This window comes from Lissotriton helveticus, chromosome 7, assembly GCF_964261635.1.
Source record: "Lissotriton helveticus chromosome 7, aLisHel1.1, whole genome shotgun sequence".
Lineage (NCBI taxonomy): Eukaryota > Metazoa > Chordata > Amphibia > Caudata > Salamandridae > Lissotriton > Lissotriton helveticus.
The window spans coordinates 1,899,518,428-1,899,540,055 of record NC_136068.1 but is presented as its reverse complement, the minus strand read 5'-3'; the positions used below and the strand labels follow the sequence as shown (position 1 = coordinate 1,899,540,055).

At 42.7% G+C, this 21,628-nt stretch overlaps 1 protein-coding gene across 1 annotated transcript in view; it reads left to right on the top strand.

The window, feature by feature from the left end:
• LOC144769900 (C-type lectin domain family 2 member F-like) overlaps window positions 1–21,628 on the top strand; it is a 104,687-nt gene that overhangs the window by 30,683 nt on the left and 52,376 nt on the right. The window contains exons 6-7 of the mRNA XM_078654093.1: window positions 15,977–16,066; window positions 17,910–18,088. Of these exons, the coding sequence (XP_078510219.1) occupies window positions 15,977–16,066; window positions 17,910–18,088 (269 nt within the window). The remainder of the gene's footprint in view (window positions 1–15,976; window positions 16,067–17,909; window positions 18,089–21,628) is intronic.

The following is a 21,628-nucleotide window of genomic DNA, read 5'->3' as shown; positions in this document are numbered from 1 at the left end:
AGTGGAGTGCAGGATCTGTCACACAGTCCTGTCACGGGGTAACCCCACTAAAAAATATTCTTTTGGAAATTACACAATGCTTCGCCATGTGGAGAAAAGGCACCCCCAGAATTTTGCCCGGGAAAGTGTCAGGGCTCTGGCACAAGAGGTTCCCAGAGATGGGGCCTCTACATCAACCGGAGGACGAACACCATCGGTGAGGGGGAGATCATTCAGCCTGCATTTAACAAAGGCATCCTTAAATGCAAAGACTGTGATCAGCTACTTTCCTGTGGGGAGCAAAGTGTTCTGCTCATGGTTCGAGCATTGGAGAACCATCGCTGCCGTTCCCAGCCCTAATTTTAATTTTTTTATCCTGTTGAGCAGTTTCCATTCCCGGTTTTTGTTTTTGTTCTAAAGAAAAAAAAAGTTATTTTCAGAACTACCTCCAATTCTCATCAAAGAGCTATATTCTTAAAAAAATTAAAAAGAGTAAGTGAAGTGGAGTACATTGATAAAGGAAAGGAAAATGAGTAAGAAAGAACAGAAAGGTATGAGAGGAGAAAAGAAGTGAAGTAGGGGGACTGAAAGAAGGTGAGTGTTGGGAACGAAAGTAAGGAGAAGGAGAGTGAACATGGGGAATGTGGTTATTCAAAGAAAATGTAGAAAAGGAACGGGAGTGTGGAAGGGTAAGAAAAGATGCATTGCTGGAGTTGCATCATTTTTCTGACACACTCCAGCAATGCATCACTTTTGCGCTTACAGATACGTCTGAAATACTGACGTATCTATAAGTACTTGCGACATAATACGTCATATATGAACATAAGTTACTTACCTGTAAACTGTGGTTCTCCAGTATTGGTGTCTTTCATAGATTCACATGCGACCAAATAAGTCATAAAGGTAACAGTAAATTGAAACAAATAATAAATATATTTGTATATATATATAAAATAGGAAAAACCTTTATGACTGGAGGCGGGTAGCAACAGAGGCTCACCTTTACTGGAAAAGATTCCGCAGCACCGCTTGTCCGACTGCTGCATCAGCGGCGTCTGTCGACTGCAGGCAGTAGTGCTTCGTAAAAGTATGGCTGCTCGACCATGTAGCAACCCTGCAAATGTGCCGTAGAGGTACCCCCGCAAAGAGGGCAGTAGAGGCTGACACAGCTCTAGTGGAATGAGCACGTACTGAAGCTGGAAGAGGCTTGCCAGCCCGTTGATGACAAAAAGTAATGGTGGAGGAAATCCACCTAGTAATAGTTTGTTTGGTAACAGGTTGTCCTTTGCAGATCGGGCCGTAGGCCACGAACAATTGATCAGATTTCCTGATGGATGCAGTGCGCTGAATGTAAAATTCAAGGCAACGTTTCACATCCAGGGAATGTAATGAACGTTCCGCAGGAGTTTGTGAATTAGGAAAGAAAGTTCTTAAAATGATTGGTTCGTTTAGATGGAAATCACTGGGAACTTTCGGAAAAAATGTTGGATTAGTACGTAATGTAACAGTGTCTTTTGAAAACTGAAGAAAAGGAGGCTGAATCGTGAATGCCTGAATGTCACTGACACGCCTAGATGATGTCAAGGCGAGTAATAGGGCAACTTTCCACGTGAGGAATTTTAAGCTTGCTGAGCGGATGGGTTCAAAAGGAGGTAGGAGGAGCTGAGACAAAACCAGATTCAAGCGCCAAGCAGGCGGAGGACGCCGAATGGGTGGAAACATACGGAAGAGACCTTTGAAAAACTGTTGGATGATTCTAGATGAATACAGTGAAGTCGAACCATCATGGCGGAAGCGGGAGAGAGCCGCTAAAAATACTTTTAGAGTGGAGTGGAAAAGTCCTGACTTTGCAAGGGATAGGAAGAAAGGCAGGATCTGTTCAGGTTTGGCGGTCATCGGATCCAAGGCTTTGGTGTGACACCAGACACAGAAACGCTTCCACTTCAACTGATAGGTTTTAATGGTGGAAGGGGCACGGGTGCGTGCGCCAACACCTCCCTACAGTCAGCACCGATGGCTAGACGCGCAAATTCATGGTGTTGAGGTTCCAGGCATGGAGCTGGAGGTATGCTGGATCCGGATGGCAAATCTGCCCCTGCTGCATTGTGAGGAGGTGAGGCAGTGGGTGAAGCGGAATTGGCTCGTTCTGGGAGAACAAGAGCAGATCCGAGAACCATGGGCGCCGCGGCCATTTGGGTGCAATCAGGATGATGCGGCAGGGTTGAAGCCTCATTCTGTGTAGTAGGTGTGGAATCAGAGGAAGCGGAGGAAAAGCGTAGCTGAATGCGTTCAACCAGCTGATCGAAAATGCATTTCCGCTCGACTCTCTGTGGGGATGAAGACTTGCAAAGCGTTGGCATTTCCTGTTGGTGATAGTCGCAAAAAGATCCATTTGCGGCTGGCCCCACTGGTGGAAGATGAACTCGAGAGTTGGTTGATTGAGTTCCCACTCGTGATTGTCCGAGAACGATCTGCTGAGTGAATCTGCCAGAACATTGGAAACACCCGGCACATGGATGGCTGTGAGATGAATTTGATGACAAATCGCCCAGTTCCATATCTCTTGTGCTTGTTGGGAAAGCAAAAGGGACCTGGTGCCGCCCTGTTTGTTCAGGTAATGCATGCTGGTGGTGTTGTCTGTCCTCACCAGCAGAGATTGACCTTGAACAATCCTTTGAAAAGACTTTAGGGCAAGGAAGATCGCCAGAAGATCCAGGCGGTTTATGTGCCAAGTGCGCTGGACCGCAGTCCATTTTCCCTGTACTGATAGGTCTTCGATATGTGCACCCCAACCCTCCAGGGATGCATCGGTCGTAAGCGTTAGAGTTGGAGTAGTGTCTTGAAAAGACCGACCCTTTGAGATGTTTGGAGGATGAGCCCACCACTCCAGAGCCCGTAAGATGCGGGGCGTGAGAAGGATCCTGTCGTTGAAAGATCCTGAGATCTGTTTCCACTGCTTGTCCAACTGTTCTTGGATGACCCTCATATGTAGTCTGCAGTGAGGGATCAACTGTATTGCAGAAGAGGCCATGCCGAGGAATGGTTTCAACATCCGGACAGAAACGTACAGTTTTGACTGGAGTGATCGTACCAACTTGAGCATACGGTCTTGTCGTTCCTGGGAGACAAAGACCATTCCCAGATGAGAATCTAGCAAGGCTCCTAGAAAATCTCGCCGCTGAGATGGGCGAAAATGTGACTTCTGACAATTGATGGAAAGACCCAAGTCTTGAAACAGGGAGAGGCAAGACTGTGTATGCTGGATCGCCAGTTGAAGATTCAGAGCTTTTATGAGACAGTCGTCCAGGTATGGATAGAATTGTATGCCTTGTAGGCGTAGAAAGGCAGCTACCGGGACCATGATCTTGGTAAAGACCCTCGGTGCTGAACGGAGGCCGAATGGTAGGACCTTGAATTGGAAGTGCAGGTGTCCGACTGTGAAGCGCAGATACTTCCTGCGTCTGGGGTGAATTGGCACATGGAAGTATGCGTCCTGGAGGTCTATTGTTGAGAAGAATGCCCCTGGATTGAGGTAATTTAGGATTTGGAGCAGAGTTAACATTTGAAAAGTTTTGGAAAGGATGAATTTGTTTAGGGCCCGCAAATCCAAAATCGGACGCCATTCTCCCGAATTTTTCTTTACTAAGAAAAAGCGGGAATAGAATCCCTTGCCGCGTTGACCTAGCGGCACTATCTCGATGGCTCCTTTCTGGATCATTAATTTCACCTGGGCCAAAAGTTCTTTGAGGTGGGGAGAGGGTGGCCCCAAAGGTGGACGATTGGGAGGAAATTATGTGAACTCCAGGGTATGGCCTTTGGAGACAACGTCCAGGACCCATTGGTCGGAGGTGATTCCGGACCATTTGCAAAAGAATTTTGAGATGCGACCTCCAAGATGCGCAGTCGGCAGACGAAAGGAACTGAAACTGTCACTGTTTTTTGTTGTTTGCACCACCTCTATAATTTGTTTTCCTCTGGTATGGTCTGGAGGAAGACTGACGATTTTGGTTTTGGTATGAACCTCTCTGCCGGTTATCGCTGTAGGTATTGTATTAGCGATACTGGCCTGATCCACGAAAAGTAGAGGAGCCTCCACCTCTACCTCGTGCTCCCCGAAAGGGCCGCTTCTTATATTGGAGAGTAGCCAAGGACCTTGCAGGGTCAGTGTCCTTTTTGATCGCTTCAAGAGCATCGTCCACATGTTTGCCAAACAAAGATTCTCCATCGTACGGCAAATCAAGGACCTTCGCTTGGACTTCTGGGCGAAAAGTCGTAGATTTTAACCAGCCTTGACGCCTCAGGACTGCAGCTCCAGCTAATTGGCGAAAGCCCGTAGATGAAATATCGAGGGCGCATTCGATAATTTCAGACGAGATGACCTCACCCTCCTGGATAATGGCCTGTGCTTCTGCACGGATGGTCTAAGACATCTGAGGAAGCAATGCGGCAATCTCGGACCACATCTGGCGGTCGTAACGACCCAGAATAGCTAAAGTATTAGCCGCTCTGACAGTAGTGGCTGCCATTGTTGTAAACTTTTTCGCAATAGAGTCCAGCTTGCGGCCTTCCTGATCAGGAGGAGATGTGAGCGGTGTTGCCGGATTACGAGATCTTTTTTGTGCCGCCTGTGTAATAACTGAGTCTGCTTTTGGTTGGGATACCAAGCAGGCTGGAGCGGACGCTGGAGCTTTGTATTTCTTTTCCAATCTGGGTAAGACTGCAGGTACTGATTTAGGACGTTTCATAAGTTTAAGGCCCTCCGCACAAATAAAGTCAATAATTGGAATTGTGTGTGATTGTCTTTGTGAAATGTCCTTAAAATCATACAGGAAACATTCACTCTCATGTTGCTGTTTCTCTACAGTGAGATGAAAGCGTTTCGCAGCTCGGACCATTAAATTATGGAAGTTTGCAATGTCCACTGGAGGAGATGCAAGAGGTGAAGTGGGCGGAGTGGAAGGTGTTTGTGCTCTGTAATTGTCCCACTCATTTCATATCGACGTCATCGCCGTCATCAGTGTCTTGAGGAGCGGGATCCTCATTGTCAGTGTCAGGACGAGTTCCTCCCGGAGACGCGGGTGGAGCCGTAGCAGGTGTTTGTGGAGCTGGTAGTTGAGGCTGGGGAGGAGGAGGTAATGCCGGGGAGGCAGGTGTAGATGGAGGGAACCTGCGGTTATAGTCATCAAGTATGTGTTGCAAATTTTTGACTAAAGAGAAAGGAATTTGTGTAACTGGTTCTGAAGTTACAGTCTGCTTCGTCAACAGGAAATAAATCATTCCCACCTTCGACGTCTTCCTCTTCGTCACCCTCATCACTGTACTCCTGGCACTTAATGTTCAAATCAGATGGACTTGATGCCTGTGCAAACAGTTGTTCCACCTCAGATTCGTGGTCGGAGTCCTCTCCACCGGATTGAAATAATTTATCTGGAAGACGGGTACCACTCCTTATAGGACTTAGTTGAATGAGAGGAACCGTCTTCAAGGAAGAAGCAGTAACCACTGTATAAATGGTAGCTGAGGTCAGAGGAGGACGAGACGTCGACGAGCCCGATGAAGCCACAGCAGGAGTAGGCTGACCAACCTGAGGAGTTGAAAATGAAGATTTTCCCATCGTCGACGAAGATGTCTTATCCGTCGACGGGGCCGTCTACGGTGCCGTCGACGAAATCGGAATTTTGACCGTCGTCGACGAAGATCCCGTCGACGAGATAGCCGTCGACGGAGTCGTCGACGCTGATGTTACGGCCGTCGACGGGGGCGCCATCGACGAGCTCCTCTTAGATGACTTGGTCTTCGACGTCGATATTCGCGTCGACGTTGGGACCGTCGACGGTGTTCGCGTCGACGAGGGAAGCGTTGACGTTGATTTCTTCGTCGACGGTACTGTCTTGCCACTCGTCGACGAGATCTTAATAATAGACGTCATGGGTCTCGTTTCCTGGGCTGCCGTCGACGAGGTGATCGTCGTCGACGCGGCAGAGGATGAAATAGAACAGGTCGTCGTCGACGTAGAGGTGACAGACTTCGTCGTCGAGCCTATGCCAGATTTTTTAGTGGAAGGCATGGCTTTGGGCGCAGACGTCAGAGAACTAGGTCCCGTAGACGTGCCCTGAAGCAAATCCTGTGGGGAAACAGTCCTGGAGGATTCCAATAGTCTGCTTTTCTTAAGAAAAGGAGATGGAAGCTCAATTTCAGACCCACGCTTCTGAGAGGACTTGGAAACACTTGAAGAAAAACTTTCCACATCAGACACCACAGACTCTGAAGTCTTCAACTTCTGTAGCCACAGAAGGAGACGGGCCTCTCTATCTCTCAGAGTCTTGGGAGGAAAAGTGCGACAGTACTTACAGTTCTTAACCTCGTGGTCTGGGTAGAGACAGTAAATGCATTTACTGTGAGGATCCTCATGGAAAAGATGCAGTTTGCCACAAGAAGGGCAGGCTTTGAACAAAGATTTCTTATTTGAAGACATTTTGAAGAAATAACAGGTAGTAGAAGAAGAAAACTGAGCAGAGCTCATGGAGACTCCCTTCACACGACGTGCGGTAGAAAATCTGAGGTCTTGAGCTTCTGAGGAGAAGGTTCTAGAGGGAACTGCAGCCTGATTGGCTGGAATATGGACCAAGACATAATGACATGGATATGTTACTAAGTTGAGTTTCTCCCTTAGGCTTTCTATGGGCCTATTCAGTTCTATGGTACTTTTGAGTTTATTGTACTTTATATATATATATATATATATATTTTATGTGTATATGTATTGTATAATTATAATAATTTTACTTATGTATACATATATTACTGCTATTTTATGTACCGTGGGACTCACACTTCGACGACGGGGAATATTCAAGCATGTGAATCTATGAAAGACACCCCTAATACTGGAGAATTATTATGACGCATGACTAGAAGACTGAAGGCCTCATTTATGAGGCCATGCGTCACTTTTACGCCACCGGTGCGTCACTTTTTGTTACGCACCAGTGCTGTTAAAAATACACCTTATTCAGTCATATTTACAAAGTGACGCATCTAGGTAGATGCGTCACTTTGTAAACCCCTGCGCCACATTATACCTACGTCATGTGTAATGTATGCAAAATGGACGTATTGACGCAAGAAAGGGTCGTAGAGGTGACGCAGTAAAATCTGTGAGATATCACTACGTCACTTTTATGACGCTGTTGCGTCCAAATCTTGCACCTGTTTCACAGCAGGCGTAAGACTGATGCAGGCCCTTTCACATGGGGCCTGGCCCCATGTGAAAGGATGCATTGCTGGAGTTGCATCATTTTTGTGACACACTCCAGCAATGCATCACTTTTGCGCTTACAGATACGTCTGAAATACTGACGTATCTATAAGTACTTGCGACATAATACGTCATATATTTAATATGACGCATGACTAGAAGACTGAAGGCCTCATTTATGAGGCCATGCGTCACTTTTACGCCACCGGTGCGCACCAGTGCTGTTAAAAATACACCTTATTCAGTCATATTTACAAAGTGACGCATCTAGGTAGATGCGTCACTTTGTAAACCCCTGCGCCACATTATACCTACGTCATGTGTAATGTATGCAAAATGGACGTATTGACACAAGAAAAGGTCGTAGAGGTGACGCAGTAAAATCTGTGAGATATCACTATGTCACATTTATGACGCTGTTGCGTCCAAATCTTGCACCTGTTTCACAGAAGGCGTAAGACTGATGCAGGCCCTTTCACATGGGGCCTGGCCCCATGTGAAATGATGCATTGCTGGAGTTGCATAATTTTTGTGAAACACTCCAGCAATGCATCACTTTTGCGCTTACAGATACGTCTGAAATACTGACGTATCTATAAGTACTTGCAACATAATACGTCATATATTTAATATGACGCATGACTAGAAGACTGAAGGCCTCATTTATGAGGCCATGCGTCACTCCGGTGCGTCACTTTTTGTGACGCACCAGTGCTGTTAAAAATACACCTTATTCAGTCATATTTACAAAGTGACGCATCTAGGTAGATGCGTCACTTTGTAAACCCCTGCGCCACATTATACCTACGTCATGTGTAATGTATGCAAAATGGACGTATTGACGCAAGAAAGAGTCGCAGAGGTGACGCAGTAAAATCTGTGAGATATCACTACGTTACTTTTATGACGCTGTTGCGTCCAAATCTTGCACCTGTTTCACAGCAGGCGTAACACTGATGCAGGCCCTTTCACATGGGGCCCGGCCCCATGTGAAAGGATACATTGCTGGAGTTGCATCATTTTTGTGACACACTCCAGCAATGCATCACTTTTGCGCTTACAGATACGTCTGAAATACTGACGTATCTATAAGTACTTGCGACATAATACTTTAATATGACGCATGACTAGAAGACTGAAGGCCTCATTTATGAGGATATGCGTCACTTTTACGCCACCGGTGCGTCACTTTTTGTGACGCACCAGTGCTGTTAAAAATGCACCTTATTCAGTCATATTTACAAAGAGACGCATCTAGGTAGATGCGTCACTTTGTAAACCCCTGCGCCACATTATACCTACGTCAGGTGTAATGTATGCAAAAGTGACGTATTGACGCAAGAAAGGGTCGTAGAGGTGACACAGTAAAATCTGTGAGATGTCATCAGTGATGTCATTTGAGATGTCATCATTGATGTCACTGACCATGTCATGAATGATCTAATATGTGACATCATCAGCAGTGGATTGCGGGTGCGCGAAATATAGTTAGTACAACTAACTATATAGGAGCAATTTCAATGGTTTTGTATGAGTAAAATGTCCAGCTAACTATAACACCACTAAAACATATAGTTTTTTGAGTGAATTTCAAAGGTTTTTTAAAAGCTAATTCCTAACTATATAACTCCTGAAACCTATGGTTTTTTCAGTGAATTTCAAAGGTTTTTTAAATGCTAATTCCTAACTATATAACGCCTGAAACCTATGGTTTTTTCAGTGAATTTGCAAGGTTTTTTAAATGCTAATTCCTAACTATATAAGGCATGAAACCTATGGTTTTTTCAGTGAATTTCAAAGGTTTTTTAAATGCTAATTCCTACCTATATAAGGCCTGAAACCTATGGTTTTTTCAGTGAATTTCAAAGGTTTTTTAAATGCTAATTCCTAACTATATAAAGCCTGAAACCTATGGTTTTTTCAGTGAATTTCAAAGGTTTTTTAAATGCTAATTCCTAACTATATAAGGCCTGAAACCTATGGTTTTTTCAGTGAATTTCAAAGGTTTTTGTAAATGCTAATTCCTAACTATATAATGCCTGAAACCTATGGTTTTTTTCAGTGAATTTGCAAGGTTTTTTAAATGCTAATTCCTAACTATTTAAGGCATGAAACCTATGGTTTTTTCAGTGAATTTCAAAGGTTTTTTAAATGCTAATTCCTAACTATATAAGGCCTGAAACCTATGGTTTTTTCATTGAATTTGCAAGGTTTTTTAAATGCTAATTCCTAACTATATAAGGCCTGAAACCTATGGTTTTTTCAGTGAATTTCAAAGGTTTTTTAAATGCTAATTCCTAACTATATAAGGCCTGAAACCTATGGTTTTTTCAGTGAATTCGCAAGGTTTTTTAAATGCTAATTCCTAACTATATAAGGCATGAAACCTATGGTTTTTTCATTGAATTCGCAAGGTTTTTTAAATGCTAATTCTATTAGCGGATAACGTTTTTATATATTAAAACGTTTTTTAAATCTCAAATGCCTGCTTTGCTAACAGAGTTTTTAAGCACAGGCTCTTTTGTCTCTGGTGGCCATCTTGGGAGACTGCATATCAGAATTGTTTTAATGAAATATAAGAGGATTTGAGAAGTCGCTCAAAATGTGCTCTAATTTTTCTTTCTTCAGCACTAATCATAATTTCTATGGCAAAAGGAACCCCCTCATTTTGTTCCTTTGCAAATTAAATGTTTTAAGTGTTAACACTTTATTCCAATCAAGATGACTTCAGGTGTGCCATACTTTTGTCATAAGTAAGACTGTTAGCGCTCTAGTTGTTCTTTAGAACACTCTGGGACATGCTGTCATTGGGCTATAGTTGGGCTACATCTGGCTGATATTTGGGCTACATTTGTTTTTTTTGTCTCTGGTGGCCATCTTTGGGCTACATTGGGCTACATTTGGGCTCTAACATATATATATCCCAATGTAGCCCAATATATATTTTTTCAAAGTTCATTTTCGTAAAAACCACTGGAGCACATATCTTGAGACATAGCAAAGGCACATTGGGCTACCAGTCCCTACAATTTTGCCAAGTTTGGTGGAAAACCATTCAGCCGTTCGGGCTAAAAGTGAGTGCAACCGCCCTATGGAAATTAACATGGGGAAAACACGTTTTGGGACCGCCCTTTTATCTCGGTCCCTGCTTGACGAATCCCCCCTAAACTTTCAGGGAAGGACCGGAGCGCCGCGAGGCAAAGATAAGGAAAATTTCAGGAAGATTCCTCAACCGGCGCCAAAATTATTCCCAATAGAATGTTGCGATTTCCCTATGGAAAACAATCCTAACTATTTTTTAAATCTCAAATGCCTGCTTTGCTAACAGAGTTTTTAAGCACAGGCTCTTTTGTCTCTGGTGGCCATCTTGGGAGACTGCATATCAGAATTTTTTTAATGAAATATAAGAGGATTTGAGAAGTCACTCAAAATGTGCCCTCATTTTTCTTTCTTCAGCACTAATCATAATTTCTATGGCAAAATGAACCCCCTCATTTTGTTCCTTTGCAAATTAAATGTTTTAAGTGTTAACACTTTATTCCAATCAAGATGACTTCAGGTGTGCCATACTTTTGTCATAAGTAAGACTGTTAGCGCTCTAGTTGTTCTTTAGAACACTCTGGGACATTCTGTCATGGGCTATAGTTGGGCTACATCTGGCTGATATTTGGGCTACATTTGTTTTTTTTTGTCTCTGGTGGCCATCTTTGGGCTACATTGGGCTACATTGGGCTACATTTGGGCTCTAACATATATATATCCCAATGTAGCCCAATATATATTTTTTCAAAGTTAATTTTCGTAAAAACCACTGGAGCACATATCTTGAGACATAGCAAAGGCACATCGGGCTACCAGTCCCTACAATTTTGCCAAGTTTGGTGGAAAACCATTCAGCGTTCGGGCTAAAAGTGAGTGCAACCGCCCTATGGAAATTAACATGGGGAAAACACGTTTTGGGACCCCCTTTTATCTCGGCCCCCGCTTGACGAATCCCCCCCAAACTTTAAGGGAAGGACCGGAGCGCCGCGAGGCAAAGTTATGGAAAATATCAGGAAGATTCCTCAACCGGCGCCGAAGTTATTCCCAATAGAATGTTGCGATTTCCCTATGGAAAACAATCCTAACTATATATACCTACTGGCTATCGCCAGTAGGTAATATATATATACAAGTGAGATTGAAGCGGGTAACTTCAAGTTCGAGCGCGCCGCATTTGCCAGAACGGCGTATATCAAAAGTTCATCAATCATTTCACATTTTAATCCTTTTATTTTGTATTCAAATTGTATCCTCAGTTGTGCTTGTTACAGGGTAGACCGCAGAAAGTGACACTGCTTCTACACGGCAGCTGTGTTAAAAACTTCTTGCTGTCGCATGCTTGTACTTTCAAACAAATCTTTAGTGATTCTGCTGGTTCCCAATGCATTTTGGGCTTATAATGTAGCCCTTCTTCAGGGGGATCACTACAAATTTAAACAAACATCACTGTTACGTATGAACATGTCCCAACTGTGTTGTACGCATAGTCTTATTACCCATAGCGATAAACATTTTCCAATAGACATTTTCCCTCTATGCGCTTAAAAAAGCGCAAAAACCTTTAACCAAAGTCACATAGATGTTATCCTGTTATAATAATACTGCAAGTGTGGGAAATTCAGTTATTTCATACCTTCAAACGAAGTCCGAGCAGCCTTTAGTTTCTAAAAATGAGTTCTTACGCTACTTTCTAACATGCTCGTCATTAATAGGTGTTCCTCGGGACTCCGCCCTATTATTTATGACCAATGAAACGGTAGATGGAAACACCCTTGTACTACGGGTCCCATAATGCCATGTATACAACCCCGATTCTCCCTCCACTTTCTTCAAAACGTATGCAACATTGTAATCATACTATAACCTTGGTTTAAAGATAGTACATTCGTGTACCCCGCCCTCCCTGGGTTGTGTAATACATGTCAATCAGAACATTATAGATGGAAACACACATAGAAATAAGTCTGTAATGAGGTATAGCAACATTGTAACGGTTCCAAAGTATCCACGAGTTAGGTTTAGTAGATGGGTGAATGGTACTTTCTGTAGGTTTTGTCCTCGGTAATCTTGGGTGCAACTTGATTTAGGACAAGGATATGAAAACAACGTGCGAGGTCAAGTGCACTCCTTTTTGCTTTTTAACTCTTTATCAATTTAGTCCATGTTTACAATGTTTGGCGTGCGCTCGATAGCGGTCTGTCCTGGAACCACGTGGTGAATAGATGCAAGTGAGATTGAAGCGGGTAACTTCAAGTTGGAGCACGCCGCATTTGCCAGAACGGCGTATATCAAAAGTTCATCAATCATTTCACATTTTAAACCTTTTATTTTGTATTCAAATTGTATCCTCAGTTGTGCTTGTTACAGGGTAGACCGTAGAAAGTGACACTGCTTCTACACGCCAGCTGTGTTAAAAACTTCTTGCTGTCGCATGCTTGTACTTTCAAACAAATCTTTAGTGATTCTGCTGGTTCCCAATGCATTTCGGGCTTATAATGTAGCCCTTCTTCAGGGGGATCACTACAAATTTAAACAAACATCACTGTTACGTATGAACATGTCCCAACTGTGTTGTACACATAGTCTTATCGCTATGTTTGTTTAAATTTGTAGTGATCCCCCTGAAGAAGGGCTACATTATAAGGCCGAAATGCATTGGGAACCAGCAGAATCACTAAAGATTTGTTTGAAAGTACAAGCATGCGACAGCAAGAAGTTTTTAACACAGCTGCCGTGTAGAAGCAGTGTCACTTTCTACGGTCTACCCTGTAACAAGCACAACTGAGGATACAATTTGAATACAAAATAAAAGGATTAAAATGTGAAATGATTGATGAACTTTTGATATACGCCGTTCTGGCAAATGCGGCGCGCTCGAACTTGAAGTTACCCGCTTCAATCTCACTTGCATCTATTCACCATGTGGTTCCAGGACAGACCGCTATCGAGCGCACGCCAAACATTGTAAACATGGACTAAATTGATAAAGAGTTAAAAAGCAAAAAGGAGTGCACTTGACCTCGCACGTTGTTTTAATATATATATACATACATATATAAACATATATAATCTTTATATCTATATAAATACAAATATAAATGCATGCATACATATACATATATGCATACAGATGCATGTTATTTACATGAAAGTTTAAAAAACACTAATAAAAGCAAAGCTAAATAGCCACCTCATTACAAACAGAATGGCTTTAACACCTTCCATGCTAATGACAAAGCCAGCTCGTCATGGGCGTTACCTGCGCTGCGCTCATGACGAGCTGGCTTTGTCATGTAAAGTGGGATTTAGGAGTATTCAGCACACAGCGGGAAAACCCGCTAGCACTGTAGTGGTTAACTTAAACGAGGGCGAGATCTATTGCAGTTTCAATGCTTGTTTACTTTGGTTCCATCAAGAAGGCATTCAGATGTGTCACACATTTGCCATAAATTCTGAATGTTAGCACTCTAGTTGCTCATTAGATCACTGTAGTAAAGCTACTGCTCACCAGGGAAGTCTGCTGCTGGTATTCAAAGTGCATGTTTCAGTCTGCATGTCAGAATTTCTTTAATGAAATAGAAGAGGATTTGAGAAGTCACTCAAAATGATCCCTAATTTTTCTTTCTGAAGCACTAATCATACTTTCTATGGCAAAATTAACCCCCTCATTTTGTTCCTTTTTAAATTAAATGTTTTCAGACTTACCACTTCATTCCAATCAAGATGGCTTCTGGTGTGCCATACTTTTGTCATAAGTATGACTGTTAGCGCTCTAGTTGTTTTTTAGAACACTCTGGGACATTCTGTCATTGGGCTATACTTGGGCTACATCTGGGTGATATTTGGGCTACATTTAGGCTCTTTTGTCTCTGGTGGCCATCTTGGGAGACTGTATGTCAGAATGTTTTTATGAAATTGAAGAGGATTTGAGAAGTCACTCAAAATGTGCCCTAATGTTTCTTTCTGCAGCACTAATCATACTTTCTATGGCAAAATATACCCCCTCATTTTGTTCCTTTTTAAATTAAATGTTTTAAGAGTTACCACTTTATTCCAATCAAGATGGCTTCAGGTGTGCCATACCTTTGTAATAAGTAGGACAGTTAGCGCTCTAGTTGTTCTTTAGAACACTCTGGGACATTCTGTCATTGGGCTATACTTGGGCTACATCTGGGTGATATTTGGGCTACATTTGGGCTCTTTTGTCTCTGGTGGCCATCTTGGGAGACTGCATGTCAGAATTTTTTAATGAAAGAAGAGGATTTGAGAAGTCACTCAAAATGTGCCCTAATTTTTCTTTCTGCAGCACTAATAATACTTTCTATGGCATAATATACCCCCTCATTTTGTTCCTTTTAAATTAAATGTGTTAAGAGTTACCAATTTATTCCCATCACGATGGCTTCAGGTGTGCATACCTTTGTAATAAGTAGGACTGTTAGCGCTCTAGTTGTTCTTTAGAACACTCTAGGAGGCTGCAGTAGAACACAAAGGAATCAACTGACAGTCTCTGTCCTTGTTGGATGTACATGTTTTACTGAGAATGTCAGACTTCATTCTCACATGACTGATAAAGATAATGTGAATTTACAGAAAATATGCTTTCAGTTTAGCTTATAGATCTCCTTCCAAACCACTGTGGGAAAATCATGAGATATTAGTTTTCTTTCAAACATGATTCATGATATCACAGCAGAAGGCTTTTTCACATGGTAAAATCACCTTAGAACACACCACAATTCCTAAAATGAGTATGGTACCATCGACAAATGATTTATAATGTAACTAAAGTACTAAAACCCTCTATTAACTACAATGCTTTTTAATGAGGTGCTATTATGTATGTTGGTCCCAAGATGGCTGATAAACACTTCTTGGATGAAGTGCTGACAGCCAATCAGATCAGATGTGTGGTTAGGCTCCGCCCAGATATATATATATTTTTTAACCTAAATTACGCAAAATCCACTGGAGCACATATCTTGAGACATAGCAAAGGCACATCGGGCTACCAGTACCTACAATTCTGCCAAGTTTGGTGGAAATCCATTCAGCCGTTCGGGCTAAAAGTGAGTCCAACCGCCCTATGGAAATTAACATGGGGAAAACACGTTTTGGGACCCCCTTTTATCTCGGCCCCCACTTCACGAATCCCCCCCAAATTTTCAGGGAAGGAGCAGAGCGGAGCGGGCCATCTTCTTTGAGAAGTTCGCAAAAATTCGTCCACCAGCGCCAAAGTTATTCCCAATAGAATGTTGCGGATTTCCTATGGAAAACAATCCTACCTATAACTACCTACTGGCGACCGCCAGTAGGTAATATATATATATGTACACACACGTATACATATAGACACATTGGGGAACTAGCCTTTACATTTTATCACACAAATGCCTTTACCATATATGAGTTTTCTAGAAATTTTCGTTGTAAAGGCATGTGTGGTAAAGGCTTGCATGGTTCCGTCATACATTCCTCTCCCGTTCACCATGTCATTTTGAATTGTTTAAATGCAGGCTTCACCTTTTATATGTGTAGCCCTGAAAATGTTAGTTCAAATAATTGTATTTGTTCTTAAGTGGGGAGATGGAATAAATGACTGGTTTCTAAGTCTTTCTGGCATGTCCCTCTGCTGTGGGTATGTAGAGATCTCTCTTGAAACCAGATGTGTGACATGCTTCCTGTTTTTTTCAGGGCTGTGGAACAGTGCTTGCTTTTGGAAGTGGACAGCAGTGGCTTTTTGCCTCGTCTATCTCATTACGTTTGCTGTCGTTATTGTGAAGTGTAAGTGTTGGAGTGGACAACTTGCCTTCGTATTCTGTGCACTCTTCTGGGAATCTTACAGTGCACCTCTCCTCCTAAATAGATGTTCTATGTTCTCCTTTTCTCTTCTTTTATATGCACATATTCTGTGCCTATATACTATAATCAGCCTTCTTTGGGGCCATGTTACGATTATGATTCAGAGCTTTGGGTCCTTTTCTACACTTGAAAACTCCTTACATCATAAGCACTGTCTTCTTGAATTTTTATCTCAGATGTTGTCTAATCTCTTTGTTTCGATCTGAGAAAAACAGGCATGATCTTCTTTCCTGCTGTCCATCAGCTTCCTCACCACTGTCTCCACTCATTCTCTTCTATGTCCACAAACTCCTTTCCCCTAGAGCGCCTTTTAAACCAGATTTCTCAAATTCATTTTTCAAATCATCTATCAGCTACTTCTTGGGATTCAGGCTTTCTTATCTTTGTAAGTTCTTCATATTTCGCTATTGTATTTTTCTGCCTCTAAATTTCCAATTTTTACCTTCCTGTCTTGTCTGGGCTGTTACTCTTATCTTGCTGTTATCCATCCCCACTAGTCTTTCAGTGTTAGGTAATATAAATGTCCTGCATTCTTTTTAAACTCCAGGTGCTGCGCTTTTCTTCTCTTGCCTTTTTGCTGGAGTGCTTTTTCTAAGTCTTCCCATTCAAAGTACATGCTCTGTATCCAGATATATTTATACTCTTTAGCACTCTTGTTGGTCTCTAGGGATTGTACTTCTAATCTGTCCTTGATGGTTATTTTCTCTATTATTGCTTCCAGTTCTTCAGCTAGAATGCCTCTTACAACTTAACTCTTCCTTCTTCTTCTGGTATGTCTCCATCATTTGTTCTTTCTTTATTCCTCTGCGTCTAATTTTTGGTGCTATGTTTATGACCTTACTCTGTCACTATGTGGAAAGGGCAGTGTATACATGTAATATCAGAAATATGTTTCAGCGTGTCAAATTGAAGTGTGTAGTTGTTTCTAAGTAGTAAGCTGAAGTTGTAAAGAACAACATAAATACAAAATTAAATGAAGGGGCCCAAAGTTTTTCTGGGGCGCTTGTCGCTAGAACTGTTTGATGTCGGTGTTGCTGAATACCAGGGCTGCTTGGTCTGGGTTCTATATCATTTATATTTCTTCTCCACCCTATGCTTTGAGGCTGTTTATCTCACTTTTGCATAATGTTTCTCCGGTTGTCATTGTTTTCCAATATTTCTCTTTATGTTTGTTTCCTGTCTTTTCTGACTTTCACTTTCTTGCGCATGGTCCAGGTATAATGATGAAAAATAAGTATCAATCCCCAAATGTGGGTGCCAGTACCTAGCAACTGAACCACTGGCACAAATTAAGCTCTGGTTCTTAGTCTGTAACTATTGTGCTGAAATGTATCATCATCAGAAGTGGGAGACCAGGGGCTGTGGAGGCATGTAGTGAGGTCAAAGGGAAGACCATGAGCATCCATCTAATTTGTTAATCTGGGTATTCCCATTTTCATTTTTTGCATTTGAGTGGATCTTGTGGGATTTAGATAATTAACAACACTGATTTTTCAAGGCTTGGGGCATTATTTGGAGTTTGGCAGATGGGTTGCAATAATGTTACAAACAGGACGGATATCCTGTCTGCCGTATTACAAGAGAGTTTCATGAAAGTTAAATAATCTGTTCCCACTCACACATTTCAATTGATCATAAGCTAGAGAGAAAGCCCTCTTTTGGCAGTACAAACATGGGGCACATTTGGCCTTACATGGCCTCCTGGCTTGGTCTGTTGACCAGTGGCTGAAATGTAACACAGTTATCCTTCTCTGTCCATGTATAGCGACCTTAGGTCCATCTGCTGTACTTTTAAGAAGCGACAATGGTTGTTATCGTACTGACTGGATGCCATCAATGAATAAATATTTCTGGAACAAAGAGGAAACGGATTGGAACACATCGTCGAGGTTGTGTCAAGAAAAGAATGGCACGCTGGCTGTTCTCCATGATGAACCGCAAGTGGTATGGAAATAGCATTGTTTTGTTGTATATGTTCACTTTTAGTGGCTGGCACCTTCACCAGAGGTCCTTGTTGCTCATAGCATAAGGCTTGTGTTTTAATGTATGTCCTGAATGTATAGTTAGTATACTCAAACTGATAAACTTGGACTGTGTGTTTTTCCTTGGCCAGACTCGCTATTTACTACTCATTGACATGCTCCAGAGCCAAGGTGCCTCATATCAGGAAAATAACTATTTTTTGCATGCACAAATTCACACAATGAATGTCTGCATGCACATAATATGTCCAACATTTGTTAACATGTATCTGCTCAGGTGGCAGGTCCGCAGTTGGCAGGTGGGCCCAGCGGTGTGGCAGACACAGATCCAGCTCATCCTTCAGTTAATGATGGATGTGCTGGAATGTTCATCTGACATACCTTCCACTTCCAGTGGTGGTCATCTACTGGTGCAGAGCTGTCACAGGGTAAGGTGCAAAGATGTTAAGGTACTGCCTTGACCTATATTTCTATAAGTGTGCATTTGGCAGCAATAGCATCTGATTTACCAAACTGAGAACCTGACTCTGTTTTTAGGAATCCTGTAGTAGATTAATTTGTGAAAGTTTGAAGATGGCCATATTTGTAGGTAAATAATAGAGAGTTTTGCTGCCTGCTCAGCGCTGGTAGTATCACCTCTTTATATTAATCCATCCTTCAGTTACATACGTTAATTGACCAGCAAAAGGCGGATAAGAGATTAAACATATAGCTCTGTGCAAATAAGAAGGAGTCTTTTGGTCTACAATGGCAACGCCAAACCTATTTATTGCTTCACAAAGCATATGCTTGATGCCTTTTCACATCAAAGGGGAAGGCAAACTCTAGATCTGAAATTGCTATTTCAATTGTGAGATACCTGCAAAATCTGTTGTACTTATGTTAATCAGTCTCTTTATGCTACTCCTTGTATATAATCTACATTTAATAGAGCTCAACATCAGCTGATTTTAGTGGTGTACCTTGATCTGATATTCATAAGGCAGCTGTAGACATATTCAGGAGTAAAATGTAGACTGCATTTGGTCAGTTTTGTAGACATTATTTGGTTCTGCTCCACACCAACCACCACTTTAGAGAAGGTGAAAGTACTACTTTGGGGTCTCTGCATCGCATGTACATTTAAAACAGATACATACTGGAAACAGAAATTGTTTTTTTACCTCCAGTCACCGGTTTCCTGCTTGTTCGGTTGCAGTTCCCCATGTTACCTCCCAACTCCCTGATGCTGACGGGATAAAATGATGAACGCTAGTGTTGGGACACAGATATTTGTCCCAATGAGGACCACATGGAATAATCTGAGGCGTAGTCTGTGTCTCAATGCATTGTGGAAACCTGGAGATATGGCCATTCCAGTCACGCCGCACGCTTAAAACACAAGTTTAGAGATTAAGCTGTGGGATTCCGGACAAAATATTAGATTTCTTGAAAATTCATAGGATGTGGCTCTGGAGCAAAACAATCTTCAAAACAACAGTTACATGTAATTAAAATTTCCTTTTTTTGGGGGGGGGGGTTTATTTATTTGCATTTCTTAATCACATTGCAAAACCACATCAGATCTACAAAGCATCTTGTTTCTGTTTTCATTACAGGTACAGCGAGGTCAAACAATATTAGCACATAAATAATCAACAACAACGAATATTGTCTGTCAATGGAACCCCTCCGTCCCCCCAGGTATCCCCCCTTTCCCCTGATCTACTGTGAATCCGTGAGTGTCAGGCCATAGTAAGTTAGCCATGGCTTCCATATTTTCCCAAAAAGGTTTGGGCACCCCCTTGCTTTATATGTTGTTCTCTCCCCCAACATATACATGTCCATCCCTCTCCACCATTCCTCCAGCGTTGGATTTGTCGCCGCTTCCCAAGCCCTTGCCATGTCTCTTTTGGCTACTACCAGACCCAGCTGGAGCAACATCAACTTTACTTTGGGGCGATCAATCTCCATGGGTATACCCAGCAGAATGAACATAGGGTCTGGGGGTATTGGTTCATGCAATATAAGCTCCAAAACCTTCAGAAGTGTGCCCCAGTATAGCTGTGCATGTGTGCATCCCCAAATAGTGTGAAAGAAGCCCCTTCCATGGTTTTACATTTCAGACAGTTGGGGGACTCCACTCTACCCATCTTATGCTGTTGGGCTCTCTCATAATACGTTCTGTGTAGATACTTAAACTGAATCAATCGCAGCCGTGATCTAATGGCCACCTCACTTGGGTGCATCAGGGCCATTTACCAGTCTAGATCTTCTATGTCTCCCAGGTCCACCTCCCAGTGTAATCTCGATTTCCGCAGTGGGTCGGGTGTATTGTTCATGATTGTCCTATAGGTCCATGACACTGCTTTCCCTCCAATGTCACCCATCAAGAGTCGCCCTTCTAACGGGCATACTCTGGGAGGCCCTCCATTCAATATGTTGCGCCTGCCAGGCATGCCTCAATTGCAGATACTTAAAGTGTTGCGTCTTGTTCATGTCATATTCTAGCTGGAGGCACGGGAAAGTCACCAGCTCTTAACGATATATTATGTCCTTAAGCTGGGAAATACCCACCAGATCCCACTTCTGAAAGCCTTTCAGATTGACAAATTCCTTAAGCAGTGTTCCCACCCTAAGCGGGGTTTCCTTGGTCACCCGGTCTTCCCACTTCATGCGCCTCTCTGCCTTTTTCCATGCCAGTATCGCTATTTGTGTGGCCGGTAACAATTTTGCAACACCCTTTACTCCGTAAAGGTAGTGAGAGTATGGCCTGTAGAGGAATTGTTTGTCTCAAGTGCATTCGCCAGCTAATCCCTCTCGCCGAAGGCCCATTCATTGATTACTATCAAGTGAGCAGCCCAATAGTAAGCCCGTAGGTCCGGCAGGGAAATGCCACCGCTATATTTGTTACATTGCAGCTTCCCTAGTGCCATCCTGGGGGGCTTCCCTCCCCAGAGGAACTTCCTCAGGACGTCATCAATTTTAATGAACACCTCTTCCGGAATTGAATTATAGGTATTTTGCAGAACATACAAAAACTTTGGAAGGGTTATCATTTTGAAGAGCGCTGCTCTTACAAGCAGTGTAAGGGTAGGGAGGCCCATCGGTCCGCGTCTAAACAGATTTCCCCCATTACCTTGTACAGGTTCCGTTCCAGCTGCAGTTGCCTATCTAGCGTCATGTGGATACCTAAATATTTATTTCCAGTAGTTGCGACCTGTAGTTGGCTGGGATAAACGATATTCTCGACCTCTTGCCCTACCTGATAGACACTTGGGGCCTCATTTATGAGACATGACGCATCGCTGCGTGAAAGCAGCGATGCGTCACTTCTCAGTGCTCCCTCCTTGCGACATACCTGATGCGTCATATTTAATGTATGACGCATCATGTCGCAAGGAGTTACAGATACGTCAGTATTTCCGACGTATCTGTAAGCGCAAAAGTGACGCATTGCTGGAGTGTGTTACAAAACGCAACTCCAGCAATGCTTCCTTTCACATGGGGTAAGCCCCGTGTG